Genomic DNA, 17,238 nt, shown 5'->3' with positions numbered 1-17,238 from the left:
CATTTGCTCATAACTGGTGAAAAGAGGAAGGAAAAGTCCATTGGTTGTTCAATTCTGTACTGTTTATATGTCTTTAGAAGTAAGGCCCAGTGAACTGAGTTCTCAGTAGATAAGCACAATATTGCATCCTATGTGTTGATAATGCTGCTACTGGAATTAAATAGGATTACACCAGAGCCCAGGTAGGTTTTGGATGGGCAGAGGTGCTTCCTATGACGATGCTGTGCTCTATGGGATTACATTTTTACCATAGTTCAAAGAGAGAAGAAAGATTCATGAATCTTCAAACCAGGTTTGTTGAGCTTTTATAGCAAGAAGTAGTCCTCTTCACATATCTAATGATGCACATCTTTCTTTGAAAAAGTTCCCTCTATTGTATATTTATTCAGATATGAGGCTTTTAGGTTTCTTCTCTAGAACAGACAAACAGGGTAACATTACTAGAATCTCAACCATGATAAAGACACATATGACTATGGTTGCAAAATATGTGACTCAAGCAACTTTACTTGAAAGTAATTTGCCCAAATTTATCTGAAATCATCAGGACTTGATTCCCAACAAATGTGACAAGGAATGAAGTACAAAATTGCGATCCAAACACAGTTATATCAAAGCAGGACCCAATCAGTCCAAGGAATCTGACTTCCAAGTCAACATGTCCAAAACACAGGTGATGGCAAGTGCATAAAATACCATAAACTTTCAAGTCGTCTTGAATAGAGGAAAATAATGTGGAACTGCAAGACTCAGTGTAAAGGAACTTCAAAAGTGACTGGTTCTCCGTGTAAAAGAACTTCAAGAATGACTGGTTCTCCAAGCTGGTGATGTTAGAATGACGGAATCAAAAGACTACCTTATTCGTCCACAAGCTACCAGGCACCCATCTGTACATATGTCTTCTCTTATAGTTTAGCTATGATCCTTTCCCAAGGCTTGGGCAGTCTCATTTGGCAACCAATCATCATCATCATCATCATTTGTCACTGCTATTCTGCTTTGTGAAGAATATTTAGAAAAAAAATTTTTTTTAACTCTTAGGGTCTTACAAATTGATTGTTCCAACAGCATTGGCCTCCTGGAAATATTTAGGCACCATGTTGGATTATTTTTAGTGAGGTGCAAGTATGCCTTTAGCTCTGTCGAAGTGGGTGCCACATGGATACAGGTTTCCTCAAGGTGGCCAACATTTGATTCCAGTGAGTGATGCCCATGCCTCCTGCAGCCGGGCCTATGACAACATGGCCAATATTTTCAGCTTTCCCATCTTCACAGCATTCTGCGACAGTCACCCGAAGAGACAGTTCCTGTAAAATCAAAAATTATGATTAGCAACATTGATGCACACAGTGCATTGGAATTGTGCCATCTTCAATTGACAGACTACAGCCAATTATATAGATTAGTTTGAATAAAATAATGCAATTAGAAGGTTGAAAAGGAATTCAAGGCACTTGCCTGGAGTCCTGAGACTTGCCCATCTTACCCTTTGCAACAGCTCTGCAGTGCTGGCCTGGTATCCTCATTCCTGTGCTCAGTCATCCCATTGGCACAAAAAACAGCCACCAACAGCCACCCCACCTCATTCTCTCCTTGTCATGTTTGCTTTTTGTGATGAGGGGGAAATACCACTGTGTTCTGATGGCAGGAGGCAGGGAGGAATTCCAGAATGCCGGTGCTGAGATTTCCCACCAATGGGACATGACCTGCCCACAGCGCTAAAGGAACTGCAGCAAAACCATCTTCACAATGTTTCTTTTGGCACAGATGTTGCCCAGATCATCACTTCAGCTTTTCAAGAGCCATGAAAGCCCCACAACATCATGGGCAAATGTGGTACTGGGTATGTTTAGCCTAAAGAAGAGAAGACTGAGGGGAGGCATAATAGCAGCCTCCCAATACTCGAAGGACTATCACAGGGAAAAGGGTGTGGATTTATTCTGCATAGTGCCTGAAGACAGGACAAGAGGAACTAGTTGGAGGAAGCTTTCAGGAGGAGATCCAAACTCAAAATAAGGAAGAATTTCCTGACTGTGAGAGCTACTAAGCAGTGGAACGACCAGTTCAACTCATGGAGCTGCAACCCATATAAAACAGAGACCAAATAAAAAGACAAAAAGTACAGCAAAATTTCCTTAAGTGGTTGTCCTCAACAGTTTGGAGCTATTCTGCTGCTGATGGACTAACAAAGCCAATGGCTGTAATTAGTAATGGGAAGTCAACACTTTTGCAGGGCGTCTATTCAGAGGAAATTGGCACAGAACATGAGGTATAATTCATTTGGTTATCCTTTCAAGATTACCGGAGACTTTTGTAACATTTTAGGATTTTATGAGAAGACTCCACGTTAGAAATTTGTATGTCCTATTATAATTAAGTCTCATTGAAACTTGAATCTATCTATACTTCTGTCTGTCCATCTGCCTGCCCACCTGCCTGCCAGGCTTTTATGTGCAATATCAGATTGTAACCTCTTGGCTATTATAACTAATTCAGGTTAAAATTGATTATCTGCCATCAAGTTGTTTTCAACTTCTAGCAACCACATAGGTAGATAGGTTAAAAATGCAGAGCAGGTAATGCAGCTCTCCAAGTTTCAAACCAGAAAGCTCCAAATAATAAACAAATCGTGATGTTTCAGAAGTTAAAAAACATTAGGACATTGTTTCCTATGTTCTGGATGTAATGACACAAATCATAACTTCTGTTCTTTAAGATTATATCAACCAAGAAACACACTGTTTCTTACAAGAATGTAATGGGCTGTGAGAATGACCTTGGGACACAGGAGGAAGAGCCACAGCCTAGACAACGGTCTGATGAGAGAGAGCCAAATCCAAAGGAGGGATGGGGTGGAGAAAGCATCTCCGAAGAGACCCTCCCCAGTTCTCTGAAATTTAAAGGCAGGGGAGGAGAGAAGGGCTTTCAGTCTTGCAGGATTCTGTTAGTGTAACCTTACAATAAAGGTAGTGTTAGTACTCATGGCTTTGGTTTCCTGTCTGGACCACCTTGAAGGGCTGCCAAAGAATGACAATATTTGCCTCAGAAGCAGTAACCGGGATGTCCAGAGGGGGATCCAAAAGGTCAAAATGATGTCCATGACCACATGATCAAGGCCCCACCCCTTTTTACATGCAGCTTATGTGTGGCTTTGATTGCACAGCTGGTCACCAGCTTCATTTTTTGACCTTCCCACAGATACCCCTAGCAGTAACTTAAATACTAAGCTTCTTATGGAGAGATATTTCATATGCCTGAGTGAAAAAAAAAGGATAAAGCTGTATGATAAACAATGGATATGGTTTCATTACATTTATAAAGCTCAGTTTTCTGTTTTGTCCTAAGGTATTCTGAAAAGCCAGCAGCCATGCAGTGGAAAATGAACTGCACAGTCTATAATGTTGCACCACAGAGCTCCATCAAGACAAAGGGAAGGAGCCATGCCTAGCATCTTATCAGAAGCCATTGCTGTGATACAGGGATAGCTTACACTTTTTAAAAAGAAACCAAACCAATTATGTAACTTTTTTGTATGTTTTTTATCCTGAATCTGACTACTGCATTCAAAAACCAAGTTCAGCTCTTATCCCACCAAAGATTGCTCACCTGTGATTTAAATAAAGCCCTCAACCTACAGTCCTGGTTTCTGGGGTTTGGGGGAAGTTGAAGACGTATCAGGAATGGGAGGGACAGAAAAGGGAAGGGAAGGGAAATATGGAAAAAGGCATTTGAAACTGAAGGTATGCTGGGCTTGAAAAACTGCATGAGAGAAATGAAAGGCATTCATCTGAACAGGTCAAGTTTTAGCAGCTTCATCTTGGACAAATTTCTTAGTACACGCCAAAATATGTCTTCCACACAAATCCTATTATTTGGGAAAAGTTCTGCTGCTGTATTATAAACTGAAGTGTATGACCTTAACATTTCAATAGCGATTAGCAACTGCATCCTTATTCCAAGCTAGTCTTTGCTCTGTTTGCAGATGAAGTCCTAACAGTTCTTCAGGCAACCTGCAGATTTATGTACAATACATTTTTATCATTGTTCCCATTCTGCTTATTTTTGTGAATGCTTGTTCCAGAACCTTTGTCCTAGCCCTTCTGATCATCTCATCCTCAAGAAAAAGAGGGATAACAAGAACAGTAAGCCTCTTCTTGGTCATTATGACATCCCATCCTTTTACAGTACTTGTCTCCATGCCACTGCTGAATAAAACTTCCTCATATCTTTTCATTTGAAGATTAGATAGGGTACATTAGATTCCAGCACAAAAGATATTGAATGATTGAAAAGCAAATAGAATTATATATTCAGCCTACCAAGTGACATGGTGATTCTGTTTACATCTCATATGTCAACTTTCTTTCTTCAGGATTTAATTTGAAAACCTCTGCTTTTATGCCAAATCCTTCAAGGCAGAATCTATTTTCCATCAAGAAAAGCTTGTGAAATCATCAGGACTCAGCCAAGGCTGCAGATGTCTGCAGAAGTGAATGCTATACACCTATTCTTTTTTAGTTTATTTACTTTTGCGAAATAACACTTTTTGCCTGTATTTATCACAGTCCCCTAATTTGGGGCACACTGCAACAAGCTGCTTTTAATTTCAGTCTGTGGTGCCTGCAAAACCTAGCTTCATCACTGACATAAACAGGGGATTCAGCACAGGATATAGCATAAACTACCCTGTGCTCACATCTGCCATGGCCCCAAATAGGTCTATAAATTGTTTGTCGGCAAAACCACTTCTCAACTATTTACAGAGTTTCAAAGTAAGGTTTTTGAGATGAAATTAAAAAATAATTGAATCCAATTCATTTTTTAACATTTCTGCTACATTTTATAGATAAGCATTTTGTTCCAATGATCTGGCTTCAATTGCTAAGAAAGTACCAAGAGCCACCATCTAACCCAGCAGATGGCACAGACCTATTTTATTCTGCTCTTGTCCTTCAAACCCTGGAGCAAACACAGAGGGAGCCACTATTCCAAGTTCTGAGGCTGATGACAATGATTCTGCTTAAGCAGTCTGTGTTTGATGTAAGTCTAGTAGGGTGGGCTTACATGTAAGACAGTTGAATCAACATGCCAAAAATTAACTTATGATCACACATCCATTCACCTGACTCAGCATAAGCTGAAATGGTTTCAAGAGAAGAAAATGCACAGCTGTCTAGCTGAGCACATGAGAGCACATACAAGGTCCCAGATTCAGTTCCTGGCATCTCCAGCTGAAAGCATCTCAAGCACTGGGGAAAAACCTATTGCTTGTCCTGACTGTAATGACTCAGGACAAGCTCATTTGTATTTTCACATGTAAATGTGAACCAGTCACACAGATATAAATCCATCTAGAATCTAGTATGTAATCCAGGCAAGTTATAGATACAGGCAAGAACAGAATGTGGTGTCCTTCAAGACCACCTGCACAGCAGCACCAAATGTCTCAGCAATGCTTGGGCTACAGATGGATGCCCTGAACCACCAGGATGTTGCTGCACTGTACATGCTTGATGCCTGTGTCTATAGCACGGTAGTGGTTCATTGGAGGGCACCATGTGCATAAGTTGAACTAGAGGGCTCTTACCTGCAGGACAATTGCTGGCACTGAAAAAATCATGGCCTCATTAAACACTGGATTCGTATCATCTCTCTTTATTGCCGTTTTTTTCTTGCTGATCTTCCTCCCATCTTGCAGCAAGTATACTTTGACGAAAGGATCTGAAGGGAGAAGAAGACAATCCATGGATCCAAGGAAATGGCTTTCACCATGCTGACTTTATCTTTGAAACTCTGCACTAACTTTAATGGGTGCGATTTCTGCTACTATGTACTGCCTCTGTCTTTTTTACACTGGACATCAAGGACAGATAGAACATATGCTACCATATGGTGAAAAATCACATTATGGTCCATTTTAAAGCATTATAGTTACTCAGACTCTTCAGGGTAGAGTGGGTTAAATTCTATACACATGCTTGCTGACCACAACCAAAAGAAATCCAATTAATTAAAACTGGAAACTAACGGATCATTTCTTAATTCATTCGAAGACAATAACCTCCTACAGGTTTTAAATTTCTGCTAATGGCTATTTAAGTAGCTTGATGCTTAGAGGGACATTCCAGAATATTCAATGGCTGTCCTGCTATGATCACTTTCTGGAAAAGACCACAGAAACTTGGCAACACAAGGTGAATGTCTCCATCCCTCTGCCAATCTCCATCTTTTCTGCCTTGAATCTTACATTATTGGAAAAATCAGTGATAAATCTACAGTTAAGGATTGGGGGGGAGGGGTTCTATTCTATACCTTATGACTGAGCTGGGAGAAATGAGATTTTCAGCCACTGTGTTTGTTCCCTTTGGCCATACAAATCTACTTTGGAGAACTGAGGAACAGGGATCATTGCACTCCATCCTTTCTACTTCCCAAAGCTTTTACTGAGTGGTTAGAGTGAATTTCAATCTCAGTGTCACGGTTCCTGTTCCAATGTTCCTAAAACATTGTAACCAGTTCTGATGCCATGCTGGTGCTGACACATGTTGCTGGGCAGGAGGGAGCTGCTGCTGTTAGTTCATACCAGGCAGGAAGGCTACTGATGAGAGTGAAAAGGAATTCATGTTTGGACTAAAGTTGCCTGACCAAGGTCATTACCCGAAGATTGCCAGCAACCGTTTTGAACACCTGCAGAGGAATGGAATTTTACTGACAGTGGGGGGTGGGGTCTGGGATTGCTTGTGGTTTAATTGGGAGAAATCCTGCGCTTTTGGTATTCTCAGCTTTGTCTGTGATTCTGCATACTATTCATCATTAAATTGGATTTCCATAGAACTCTATGCGAGTCTGGTTGTTGATTTGAATAGGCAGTCATTACATAAAGCTGAGAATCTAAAAGTCTAACTCTTACCAAGAACCAATTCTTGAGAAGGACTACACATAGTGATGGCTGATGTGGAACAAGGTACCAAAGTTTCTGGGAAACCTACTGGCACAGGTCCTGAACCAATAAGCGGGAGTGAAAGTCATTACATTTCCCCAGAACTGTCCGGTATCACAAAAGCCCCTTGTGAGGCTACAGATGCGGAGTCTGACTCGGATGAATCTGGGTCCAGCGAGGCGCTGGGAGAGGTGACGGCTCCTGTAGAATCGACAGGTGAACTCATTGTTTTGGATGACATCGACGATTTGCAACCGGGGCTGTCATGGAAATATCGAGTGCCAATTACTCCGGAGGGAGAATCCACAAAGATTTCAAAAAGTGGAATGTGTGAGGAGCAGGTGAGAGATGACTCACTCACCCCTCAGAGACTGAGGGTAATAGAAGCTAAAATGGAATCCTTAAGAGTGTCTGATGAAGAACATATCCATGTCCTTAGAGAAATCGGGGAAGCAAGAGGGTAGTACTTATCAGCAAACCTCTCCCATTTCCCTGGCGAGTCTGTCAGTGGATCGGGGATGGAGACATGAGAGGGACAGATCCCTAGCCCACAGGGGTAGACTGTCAGTAACTTGGGGGGACACCTTACATGGCAGCTCAGGATTCAGTATGCCAAGAGGTGGAATCTGAGAATTTTCAATAAAATTTAATGGAGGTCCCACCAAGTTGTCATTTTTCCTAACCAATGTGAGAAGCTATATGAAGGAATTTGGGGCATATTTTCCCAATGATGAAAAAAAGCCACTGTCTGCCCACAAGGATCAGTAGCTGGGCTGTTTTTTGCTACTGAGACAGGGCTTCATTGGATAATTATCAGTGGGGAAGAAGAAACAAGCTTAGCAATCTTCCCACTCCATCCAAATTACACCCCAACTGCTATCTGAAAAAGAATATAAAGATCTGGAGATAACATTCCTGCATCTCTTTCAAAATGTGCAACATGGTTCTTGGGATTCTGTGATACAACAGTTCAGTAGAGCTTATCGTATTTTTACACCGAGCAAAACTTCTACAATACAGAGAATGCATTTCAGAACATTAGTATGTGTGTCACTTTTTCAACTTTCTGGTTTTATAGGAAAACTAAATCCTTAATGAAAATATGATAAAATAGATTACAATACATTATTATTTGAACTTTTCTACTCAACTTGCAAGAGAACCAGATTGTAGTTTCAGCCATTGCTCATCCATTCAGTGAATGCTGAGGCATCAGGTTTACAATTTATCCAGCACTGGAGGGGAGGTGGAAGAGGGATCCTACTGACCTGCTGTCATTTTTCTATTGGTCCACACAAGATTCTTGGCTTTAACCACAACTACAGTCAATCGCTCTGCTGTGGGTAAATAGCTAAGACACAGAAGGATTTCACCCACCGAATCGGTTGCCTGTAAGTAAAAAAGGAGGAGAATGTTCATTACTCATTATCCTATTAGCCTTGCACAGGACCTAATGGCATAATCTATTTTCTTCTCTCCTGAGTCCTATGAAGGGGAAAACATTAGAATGCCACTGAGAAAGGTGCCCTAAAATCTGAAGCTTGGCATTTGGATAATCTAGAACAGCCTTTCTCAATTTTTTGACCCTGGAGGACCACTCAAAATATTTTTCAAGCCTCAGGGAACCCCTGCACATTCAGGCTCAAATATAGGCCCAAAAACCAAATTATTATATTTGTTCCATGTGTAGGCCTATATATATGCATCAACAGTGTTCTTAAACTGAAAATAAAGAATGAAACTTACCTCTTTGATGTGAAGTTGCCCAAATTTGAAATAATTTTTAAAATAAATTGTGACTCTCAGGGAACTCCTAGTGACCTCTCATGGAACCCTAGGGTTCCACGGAACCCCAGTTGAGAAACCCTGGCCTAGAAAGTTGCCAAGAGGCTGAAGAAGCTCCCTTAACTGCTTCAGTTTCATCTAGTTCTTAGAAATCTATCCTGCAACTTGACAAAGCTACAGCCTCATCCAAGGGGCTTAGAAATGAGAAGCTTAGCTGATGCCTGACTAGCAGCATAGAGATTTTCTTCCATTGCTCTTGTGACCACTAACTCATTTTCACTGAGGATAACAATGGCAGGACTGGAAGCTCAGAGATTGCTGCCTGAAAGAAGGCATGAGATGAAATACAGCCAAGTTATTTTGGCTCCTGAGGCAGAAAAACCTTGCAAGTGCCTTTTTCCCTTTCATGATAATAAAAGTACGATAACAACAAAAACAGCAATGATCATAAATGATATGCCTTACTTCTAGGACTCCAAATCAGTGTCCAGTGGAAGGATGTACCACAAGAATATTTCTACCTTATTCATGTCCTGCAGGTAAAGCCAGGCATTGAAAGGCCGGACAAAGATATCCAAATCTGACAACTTCAGCTCAGCCACACCGGTGCTGATGTTTCTCTCATCCTCATCAATGCCGAAAACAGAGAATCTCAAGCTGTTTTCCTCCAGCGTAGAAGGATCCAAGGGAATCGAAAACTTCTCATCAAAGAAGACCGAGTAAGCACTTCTTTGGATCTGCACAGAGAAAGGGGATGCAGAAGAAAATTTTAAAAATATTCTAGTTAAAAAAAAGTCACCCACGGCAAGGGAAATAGGTACGTCTTTCTTCTTAAAGAGAAGTTTTAAACAATTCTTATGAAATAGTGGCCACTTAATAGATCAGAAGACCTAAATAAATTTGAGCTACCCAAAACCGTAACTGAAAATGTATAAATGATGTCTTCCCACACTGTGCTTCTTGTTCCCTAAACTAAAGAATCCCCCAAACAGAATTTTAATAAACAAAAGTCACAAATGCCTCTACGGAAATCCACAGAGGCACAGGAGAAGCCCACTGGCCATCATTTTGCAGGGACTGTTCCTTATCCCCACGCATAGCAGAGATACAATTATTAAAACGAGGCAATGAATCCTCTGGATGCAATGATCCCCCAATTCGAAACTGCAGGGTTTCTGCACTGCATTGCAACTTGCTCTATGGAACTGTTGAATCCTGATCTAATGAGAATCATGCTACTCCAGAATCTAGAAAATAATGAGGGGAGAGAGGGAAATCACAGCCCATTTCCCAGCAACAGCACATCTTGAATTTGCACTGCTTTTCAAATACAGCATGGGCTGAGGAGACTTCCAGGGAGTGCTTAAACCGAGAGCAAGGCAGAAGACACTGAGCCAGCCCTTCTGCGGTGGGGTAAAATGAAAGATCTATGCACATACCATGTGCAGCAGTGTGAACGCTACAGGGATCGCAGTTGCCGGAAGGCCAGCAAAAGGGATTCCTCGGAAACCTCAGCTCTCAGAAACACTAATGCACTGGAATAGAGAAGGTTCAGTGAGGACTTACTGTTGCAAGGCCATCAAATAGCAATGGACCCTGTCAGTATACAGTATATTCCAGCATTGTGATCACATATATGGACCTACCGCACAAAAGCACAATTGTTATTTGATGCAGAATAACCCAGACAAGTACAATTCTGTTTTAAAATACTTGCATACTGCACTGTTTCTAACCCTTATGTCCATGAATCTCAGAAGCCAGAAGGAAACTTACTGGAATGTCTGCTCCATTTCACAGCTTCCAGAACAGAGGGAGCATTCACAATCTTGCTAATGCGCGTCAAAGCCTAATATACAGATTCTCTCAAGGATGGCCACAGTGTTCTCCCTTGTTCCTATTTTACCCCCATAATAATCCAATGAGAAAAGGTGATAGCCGGGCCTAAGGTGAATAGGTGGGTTTTGTGGATCAATGATGATTTGAACCACATCTCTTTACTCTGTGCTACCTACTACACCACAACAGCTCTCTGTATCTAAATTTGCCTTATCTTTTCAGACTGTAATATTTGGATCATCTTTGCGGTTCCACTTTACATGTTACCCTGCATTACAGGGTGAACCTCGGAATTCAAGCAAGAAAAAGGTGGCTTTTATGAAAGACTTAAACCATCAGTTAAGGCTCTGCCACCTTCAGCTATTTGTCTCAGGTATCTACAGGACATATGTACTTCCATCTGCCAGAATTTCTATGTACACACTGTTGATCCACGCTAATTACTTTCTAACTGCTTGCTGATTCTCTGACTTCTGGCCCCACACTGACAGATCTAGTTTATAGCTACCATCTGTTGCCAGCAGCACCACTTTCTATTAATCCAAAAGCATTTTCCAGTTCTGGGGCAGACGGGTTAGAGAAAATTCCCTACTTTTGGCCTAGGCATTGTGCAAAATCCATAGCATTGACTTCTGTCTGTTCCCTCTGTGAATAACATGTTGTGTACATTTTGCTGATTAGAGCATTTTCCTTGCACTTATTCTCCAAACTCTTGGCATTTAGTCAGTCATAATTTCACTACTTAAGCAGTAACAGCTCCCAAAATTAGAAGAATTATGTCAATGAATGGCTACTGGAGGCAGAGCCCATCATTATCTTCAGGGAGACACCATACAAGGTCATTAGAGCTGTCATAATATAGTCAGCAGCCTGGAGCAGTTCACAGGATTAATTTCCTCCTAGGATAGCCACCTAGGATCTCTGCTGATATCACTCGTAAGAGCTTAGGTAGAGATGACACTTGTCATATGGCCTGGCTTTGCATGATTTATAAACAAGAAGAAATAGTGTGTGTGTTTGTATAAGTATGATCAGAATCAGGCTCTAAGCAGTTTAAGAGGATGTTTCCTAAAAATGGAACCCTTCTCTTCCCTCCTATCAGCCCCGCTGGGTAGACCAGACCAGGAAATCGATTCTGCTGGAAGGCTAAAGCTCTTTTTGTTGAGATTGGCTATAAGAACAGAATCTTGCAAGCCTGCCTGTGCTGTTCCTCCTCCTCCTGCACCACCTCCTCCTCCTCCTCTTCACACTTCAGTGAATTAGGGAGGCATTTGTCTCAGCCGCTTCCGGATATCATAATTCTGGATTTCAAAAATGCTTGAGTCCCTTTTGCCTAGGTAGCAGTTCTTGAATATATCCATCAAGGTCATCTCCCTTACTCTTTACACCTCCCCCCTTGCTATTTGCTCAATGGGACCTTCCTCCCCCTGCAAACAGCAGGAGTTGATTCCAATCAGGATCACCTTTTGAAAAGAGCACTGGCAGAAGAGCTCTCTATTCAGGTTGCCCAGCTGTGTTGGCAGAAGGCACCTATATCATTAAAATTCTGGTAAATTCAGCAGGCAGAGTTTTCAGTCTCTTGATGCAGACAACAGAGAGAAGAGCTGCATTACATGAACAGATCTTCTAGTTTGATGTAAGCATGAAAAATGGCAAAACCCTGTTTCGACACCATTCCCCCTTACAAGAATTCTAAAGAAACCCAAAGCAACAATGGGGAGAGATTTTCTTGAGTTTATGCAAGATCTTCTCCCCTAGCTGTCCTCTTTCATTCTAGTAGCTCTTGGTTTCATTTTACTGCTCTTTAATTTGTTTTAAGTTGCTCGCTTTCTATTAATTCCATTTTGGTGGTTGTATATTCACAGGGTTAGCTCTCTGTTTTTGGGAAAAAAAAGATTTCAGGGTACTTTGATTCAAACTGAGTATTTAAATAAATAAATTTTTAATATCTCTTAAGGCTAACCTAGATGTGTTCGGGGATGATCCATAATCTACTCTCCAGAAATCTTTTTCCTTTGCACAAAAGCAGTTATGCAGAAGGGGAGATTGAGGACCTGTGATGACAAAACTAAGTAGTTCCCTTCTGCATTATTTCCCCAAATTAAAGCACGTCCAAGTTTTGTATTAACTACAGAGGAGGAAAATGTCAGGCATAGTATACTAGGGAGATATACAACCAATTAAATATAGGCTGACCATATTTCCTTGAGACAAAAACGGGACATTGGGATGGCAAAACGTCATAGGGTTAAATGGAGGCGGCAGCAGGCTGAAGAAGCGCAGGAGAGTTGAGGGTGGCGGTGAGCTGGGACGGGTGTCTAGTGAATGGTTGTCCCCGACAACCTGTTTCTCTCTGGCACACCCTTTTATTTTATTTTCTTCCCATTTTGGCCTGAGAGCCAATCAGCTTCTTTTCCGCTGGGCGCGCTTTTCCGACCGTCTTCCACCACAGTGATTGGTGGCAGCGACTCTTCCTCTTGCTCACTGCCGATCAGCTGTTCCTGCGGTTTCCACTCTAAGTTTCCCACTGGATTGAGAACTACTGCCAAGTCAGCCCCCTTTTCAATTTCAATTTCAATTTTTTTCCGCTTTTCCCAATAATGGCTCCAACTTTTTTTTAAAAAGGGACAAAATGGACATTTATATTAGAATGACAAGGCGGTCGGGAAATGTTAAAAAATGGGACTGTCCCATTCAAAACGATACATATGGTCAGCCTAATTAAACATAATAAGCAAGTACAGTCACTGGCATTTTGCTAGCACCAGAGGGGCCCACTGCTGTTTCTCACAAACAAACAAACAAACAAAAAGAAGCGAGGGCATATTGCAGAGGTGTCCTTCTTATCTAAGTTTCTCCTACTCTGAGGAAAAAGGCCTCCATACATACACAGAGAACTTTTTATGGTTCTTTCTGTTACAGTGCTGGATCCTAGCTCAGCGGCAGCCTGGGGTAGCAATTTGTGTTAGACTGTGGAGGCCCAGATTCAAGTGCCTATTTCAGCATGTAACCCACTGGGTGTGATCTTAGTCCAACTGCCCTTGTAGGGAGTGTGGTCCAAATAAAAGATGGGGAGCCCTGAATGGAATTAGGGCTACCAGGGAGGAAAGACAGGACTAAATGTTACAAAGAGAACACAATAGATTTCAACAGAATCAGAACCACATATTCAAAATGGTAAGAATGCCTCAGACAAAGAGACAGCTCTCTTTTTCCCTCACCAGTAAGAGAGGAACACTTCTTCCTCTCTATCTTTCCACTGCAATCAACATGAGGCACAACATGCCAAGGGAATTTAGATTAAAACGAGGTGCTTCTTTTGGCCTGCCCCCAAAAATGCACGGATTAAATGAGGCTTCCTCCTGCTCCTCTGGCTGCTGCTCTTCCCCCCGCCCCCACTGCCTCCCGGTCTTGGATGCGGGGGAGGTCTCTGAACAGAATGATTAAGTCCGCAGTGCTCTGCTGAGGAGGTGAACCTTTTGATCTTCGAAAGAAAGTACAGGAAACAAGGTCCATTCACAAGACAGCTTCCTGCCCCACAAGCCCTTTCTCCATCTCCATGAGCAGCTGCAATCAACTCAGCTACACTGGGTTGCTCATTTCATCCGTTTCCCCTTCAGTGAAGCAAAAGCTGAACCTTCAGGGAAAAATCAAGGGGAAACAATTTGTGTGGTTACTATCCACAGAACTACCACACTTCTCTCTCTCCCTCTCCTTCACACACAAACACACACCATATTTCCTGTAGACCTTTGCCACTGAGTTTGGTAACAGCCCTCAACCTCCCATATGTCTCTCCCCTACAATGTTCAAATGGAGCATTTCTGTAATGAAGACTCCTGGGCCCAGTGTACTGCCTGAAACATGGTTACACTTCTTCCATTCTGTTTCCTGTAGGGCCTCCAACTGCTTGACATAGACTAGTGCCTGAAAAAGTCAGAATTAGCCCAGAGAACCCAGCAAATGTTTACCATGAAGCAAAGATTAAACTTTTATAATTTCTCAACAGCAGGTCACATTGCAATGGGAATTATCTTCTCTGTGTATCCAGGTCTGCTGTCACAAGATGACAGTGCAGGAATTATCAGTGTAGAGATTCCAAAACTGATCTGGAAGATTTTCCAAGAGGAAAAACACCATATTTAGCACTAGATCATAAAATAGCTGTGGCCTGAAAGTGCAGAAATATCACTTCTGCAAGCCTTGTTACAATAGCCAAATCTAGAATCCATTCGAGATTCTAACTGAAATGCATCCTCCAAATGGAACCGATATATTCTAAACTGTTTGGAAGGGCATCAATAAGCTAAGAATGGCTGTGGGGTAACATTAACGTTGGGAATTTTACAAAACATCAGTAAATGTAATGTCCCAGCTCTGAGCCCTATGGAAAAGCCAGGATATAGAAATTGAATAATAACTGACAGCCAATTCATCTGACCTTGTCTATCAAACAACTCTTATGAAGAAACCCAAATGGGTGAAAAAGATAAAAATCCCAACCAGCCCTAAATAAATTGCTCAGTAAGATCCTACATTTGAAAGGAAAATGTATCTTCAATAATTACCTCATTCCCAAATTCTTAGTATCTCCACCCCATTTCTGGTGGGGGACTTTTTTACTTTTCCTTTTATTTCTATCAAGGAATAATTCCCACATATTATTGTTACGCACTATCCAAGTCTTTAAGAGGGCACTGCCTTAAGCAGCCACAGAACACTATAAGAGCAGCTGATGAAAGTAATCAAAGGCTTTGGTGAATTCCCTGGAGATAAAATCAATGACAAGAAAACAAAGATAATAACGAGATATTTAACCCCAGCAGAAGACTTTTTGAAGGGAAAAAAAACAGAGTCTGGCTGTGAGGTACCAAAAACACAGTGAAATATGTGGCGTTTTATTTGACAGAATGCAAAATGTTTCAGAACAATTATAAGAAATTATGGAAAGAAAGAAAAAAGACCATAAAGGTGGAAGAATTTAAAACTTTCTTGGCTAGGACTCATTGCAACAGCAAGATTGACTAGATGAACTTTCTATTTCAAATGGCACCTTTCCCAATTTCAGACAAAATCCTGCAAGATTGGCAATCATCCACAGATGGGTATGGAGCAGGAAAAACAGAGGAGGAGGAACCTTGAGAAAGATGGCAGATTTTTAAAAAAATCTGAATATATTATAGTCTCTCTGTGCAAGCTGGGTGCTCATTTTACTGACCTTCCGAGGTCAGTAAAATGAGCACCCAGCTTGCTGGGGAAGGCAATGGCAAACCATCCCGCTATAATCTGCAGAGAAAACGTTGTGAAAGCAGCATCCCCCCAAAGGGTCAGACATGACTTGGTGCCAGCACAGGGGACCTTTCACCCTTTTTTCTCTGTGCAAAGAAGGGGGGCATGCTGGGCTCTGAACAAAGCAAACTAGGGGGCAAAAGGAAGAGAAAGGAGGTGGGTAAAAGAGCAATATGACAACTTTAAGCACTGACTACATATATACTCAATTCCTAATCAGTACCAGAGTAGGGTCTGCCCAGCTTATGCTGTGGGAGAATTTGTTTTCATTCATTTTAAAGGCCTACGTGAAATGAATGTCTGCAAATATCTGAAAGAGAACCATAGCTCAGTAAGGTATGCTTAGCAAACACTGTATTGTCTCCTTGCATATTAAATATTGCATATGAAATTGTAGCGTAGACAATATTTCTGAGAGGACATATCTTGTTCTGCAAAAGTAATTTTTATTCAGTGCCATGCAGAGGCACAATATGGTCATTTATTCATATTTCTATTAAAATAGTGCTCACTGCTGCTAATAACATAGTAACAGAAATATGAATGCTAAAATGAAAACGACTAATGAAAGCACATCAAATAAAAAGGAAACTACCAAGTCTGCTTCCACTTTCAACATCCAAGTGTTCCACCCTAAGCTTGCATTCTCCTCTTTGGATACCCTTGCAGAGATGTGACTAGTGTGTAACTGGATCACAACAAGCAGAAGAAAATCCTCTGCCACAAGTCTATAAAGGACACTCAGACTGTAGACTGGTACTTATTTCTCATCAGCAACACCCCTTTCAAGTATTTCAGCTCTCTTGAACATTTATGGTCTGGAGGTGGACTATAGAACATTTTTAAAAAGAAGCTTACAGAACCAGGAACTGAATGCCTTCCTTGTTTAAATGGCCAAGTTAATACAAAAAGTGCATTACATTCTTATGAATGACAATTGGAAGCAAGGCTATGGACGTGAGTGTTATAATTTGTACATAAATATGGATGTGTATTATTTGAGCCCATCCCTTGTAGAATGTAACACAGATGGAATAAGTATAAAAGGATAATTTATAGGTCTCTCAAATGTTCATCTTTGAAACATTTATCATGGTGGAAAACCAATTTGCTTGAAATGTTTGTCTCCCACATTGTACAAAAGTGGTGTGCTAATAGGCAGTGAGGGAAGTAATTTGCCGCCACTCAAATCTATTTTATACTTGCTGAGCACAATGTTAGAAGAACAGGTCACAGCTACCAAACAGTAACCTTCTAAATATTCTACCAGTATACTTGTAATGGGCTGTGAGAATGACCTTGGTAGACAAGAGGAAGAACCACCACTTTGACAACCATCATGCAAAAGATATCTCACCCACAGAAGGAAAAGGGACATGGGAAGC

The 17,238-nt window shown here is 41.3% G+C and overlaps 1 protein-coding gene across 1 annotated transcript in view; it reads right to left on the bottom strand.

Moving 5' to 3' along the window:
* Positions 1-1,046: 1,046 nt before the first annotated feature.
* The window catches only part of SYT12 (synaptotagmin 12), a 46,692-nt gene continuing 30,500 nt past the window's right edge, over positions 1,047-17,238 (bottom strand). The window contains exons 5-8 of the mRNA XM_063292919.1: positions 9,247-9,462; positions 8,209-8,329; positions 5,588-5,721; positions 1,047-1,307 (exon numbers count right to left, since the gene is read on the bottom strand). Of these exons, the coding sequence (XP_063148989.1) occupies positions 1,134-1,307; positions 5,588-5,721; positions 8,209-8,329; positions 9,247-9,462 (645 nt within the window). The 3' untranslated portion in view covers positions 1,047-1,133. The remainder of the gene's footprint in view (positions 1,308-5,587; positions 5,722-8,208; positions 8,330-9,246; positions 9,463-17,238) is intronic.

This window comes from Candoia aspera, chromosome 1 (genome assembly GCF_035149785.1).
Source record: "Candoia aspera isolate rCanAsp1 chromosome 1, rCanAsp1.hap2, whole genome shotgun sequence".
NCBI classification, from domain to species: domain Eukaryota; kingdom Metazoa; phylum Chordata; class Lepidosauria; order Squamata; family Boidae; genus Candoia; species Candoia aspera.
Note: the sequence above shows the minus strand (reverse complement) of the source record. Positions and strands in the feature narration are given on the sequence as shown.